The 2,212-nt window shown below is 41.3% G+C and overlaps 1 protein-coding gene and 1 long non-coding RNA gene across 7 annotated transcripts in view; both read left to right on the top strand.

Moving 5' to 3' along the window:
* Positions 1–849, top strand: part of slc4a3 (solute carrier family 4 member 3) — a 41,695-nt gene extending 40,846 nt beyond the window's left edge. For 5 of the 6 annotated variants that reach the window (XM_017302446.1, XM_008404233.2, XM_017302450.1 and 2 more), the window contains one exon: positions 118–849. In XM_017302446.1, the coding sequence (XP_017157935.1) occupies positions 118–195 (78 nt within the window). In that variant the 3' untranslated portion in view covers positions 196–849. The remainder of the gene's footprint in view (positions 1–117) is intronic. The other variant, XM_017302448.1, reaches the window with a different exon arrangement.
* Positions 850–1,110: 261 nt separating this feature from the next.
* Positions 1,111–2,212, top strand: part of LOC108166125 (uncharacterized) — a 6,644-nt gene continuing 5,542 nt past the window's right edge. The window contains exon 1 of the long non-coding RNA XR_001776404.1: positions 1,111–2,179. This is a non-coding gene — a long non-coding RNA (uncharacterized LOC108166125). The remainder of the gene's footprint in view (positions 2,180–2,212) is intronic.

Here is a 2,212-nt window from a genome sequence, read left to right on the forward strand (position 1 = left end):
AACTGAGCCTCATCCAGGTGTTTTACCTGAACTGAGCCTCATCCAGGTGTTTTTCAGTTTCGTTTCTGTCTAAAATCCACGTTTGTTGCTCGTTTTAAGACGATTTCTCCTTCGCAGCTGGACTGCGACGAAGACTCCCCCAACTTCGACGAAGACGGCCGAGACGAATACAACGAGATCCACATGCTGGTCTGAAGACCAGAACCGGTTCCTGCTGCGGCGCCGCCGGGTCGGAGCTCCCAGAACCGCGTCACTCTGACGGCTTCAACCTTCCAGAAATCAGACGCTCCAGCCTCTGATGGTCCTTCTGTCCCTTTACGCTGCAGGTCTGGGAAAAGTGCAATGCGGAGACAAACCTGAGGAATCGGAGCTGCCTCTWCCGCTGCTCTGCCGCAGAAACTGACCGTCTGCCGGCCGAACTGAAACTCTGAGGAAATCTGTTAGTAGTTCGATCCCTGAACGTATAAATATATATTACTCACACCCACCCAACCTTCATTTTCTACTCTGTGTTTATTTTCTGTGTGAAATTCAGTCAAAATCTGGATTGTGTGGAAGGACAGAAAGAGCGAAAAGTGACAGTAAGTGGGAGAAAAATGGCTGATTTTTAAATTCAGTGTTGTTGCGTAACCGTCCTTTAAAGGTTTTGGTGAGGATTTAGTGGATTACGTCACAATGTTTCTGCTTTATGGTGACTTTTATATACTGATCTTTTAATCCATTTAAAAAAAAAAATCTGATTCAGAAATACGACGGTGTGTTTGTGCCGTTGAAGATGGGGAAAAAAAAGAAACGCAGAAATTTGGAGATCCAAGTCGGGTTGGAAATATTCCAGTTTTTTCTAGAAAATTTCTGAGATTAATTTCAAACGTTTTCAAGCAAATTTTTTTTACTTTTCAAACTTTTTCAGATTAATCCAGAAATATTCTTAAGAAAAAAAAAAATTGGAAATTTCAGTTTCAAACATCAAAAATTGTCGACATTGAAACTTCCTGAGATTTATTTACATTTTTTTTTTTGCATATTTTCAAGAAAATGTTCGACTTTTCAAACTTTTTTTTTTAAATCTCAGAAATCTTCTAGAAAAATCGTTAAAATTTCTGAGTTTAAAAAGTTGAAAATTGTCAAATTGAAACTCAGAAATTTACTTTTTTGTAGAAAATTTCTGAGATTAATCTCAAAACTTGTGGATTTTTTGGTGAACTCCTTGTTTTTGTTTGTTTTTATCTAAAAAACATGCAAGAAACTCATCGTTGCATAACTTGAGAAGCAGCTGTGTTAATCGCTAACGGGACCATCGTAACGTTACGATCTTAATGAAAAACAATCACGTCAGCAGAAAATCGTAATTGAGCATCACGGCCTGCTCCGTGACGTTAGCCTGAGCGGCTAACTGCTAGCTGCTTGGCTACAATCTTCTACACAATGTCAATATGTTAGCTAATATGCTAATGTTTCCTTTGCTAGCATAAGTTAATCAGCTCTGAGTTGCACCAACGTTAGCTGGTGTTGCTGCTTTCAGCAGGTTGGAAACAGGAAGTAGTTCCTCAGAGCAGGAAGTTATTTCATAAGTTCTTCATACTGTGAATCTCTCCTCTGGAATCCAGCAGCTTTTTGGATAGCTAGCAAAGCTAATGTTAGCTAATGTGCTAACACTAGCGTTGCTAATAAGGTTCAGCTGAACACAACAATCCCAGCTAACTTATTATCCCAGTTTTGTGATGATAATTACTGTTTGTTTCTTTCTCTGTGGAAAAATTCCTGAATATTTGGTTTATTTTCTGCTCCGACTCACTAACATCCCAGATTTCGCTCAAATCAAACATATTTTCTCATTACGATGTTCTGTGTAAAAACTGAACAAACTGCCCTCCTTCACTTTGAGCCTGCAGGGTTTCTGTCTCAGGGGAAACTGACCTTTGCTCTGTAAATACTCGCAGCATCCAGTTGGACCGTTTGTGTACATAGAGCGAGCGACGACCAAACTCATGTACGACTCAGAGGGGGAGAGACCGGATTACAGAGGCAACGTTTCGCCGTTTCCTGTGAAGTGAGGCAGACTGTAAAAGCATCGAGGTTCATTTCCCTGACTGGTCTTTGCAGTGCAGCTCTCAGCTGCTGCAGTGTGTGTTCAAACCTGCAGCGAAAAGAGCCGCTGTGCACCAACGCTCTGCAGGAGGTCCACTGGAAACCAGCCGCTGTGCATCAGCGC

This window comes from Poecilia reticulata, linkage group LG2, assembly GCF_000633615.1.
Source record: "Poecilia reticulata strain Guanapo linkage group LG2, Guppy_female_1.0+MT, whole genome shotgun sequence".
NCBI lineage: Eukaryota > Metazoa > Chordata > Actinopteri > Cyprinodontiformes > Poeciliidae > Poecilia > Poecilia reticulata.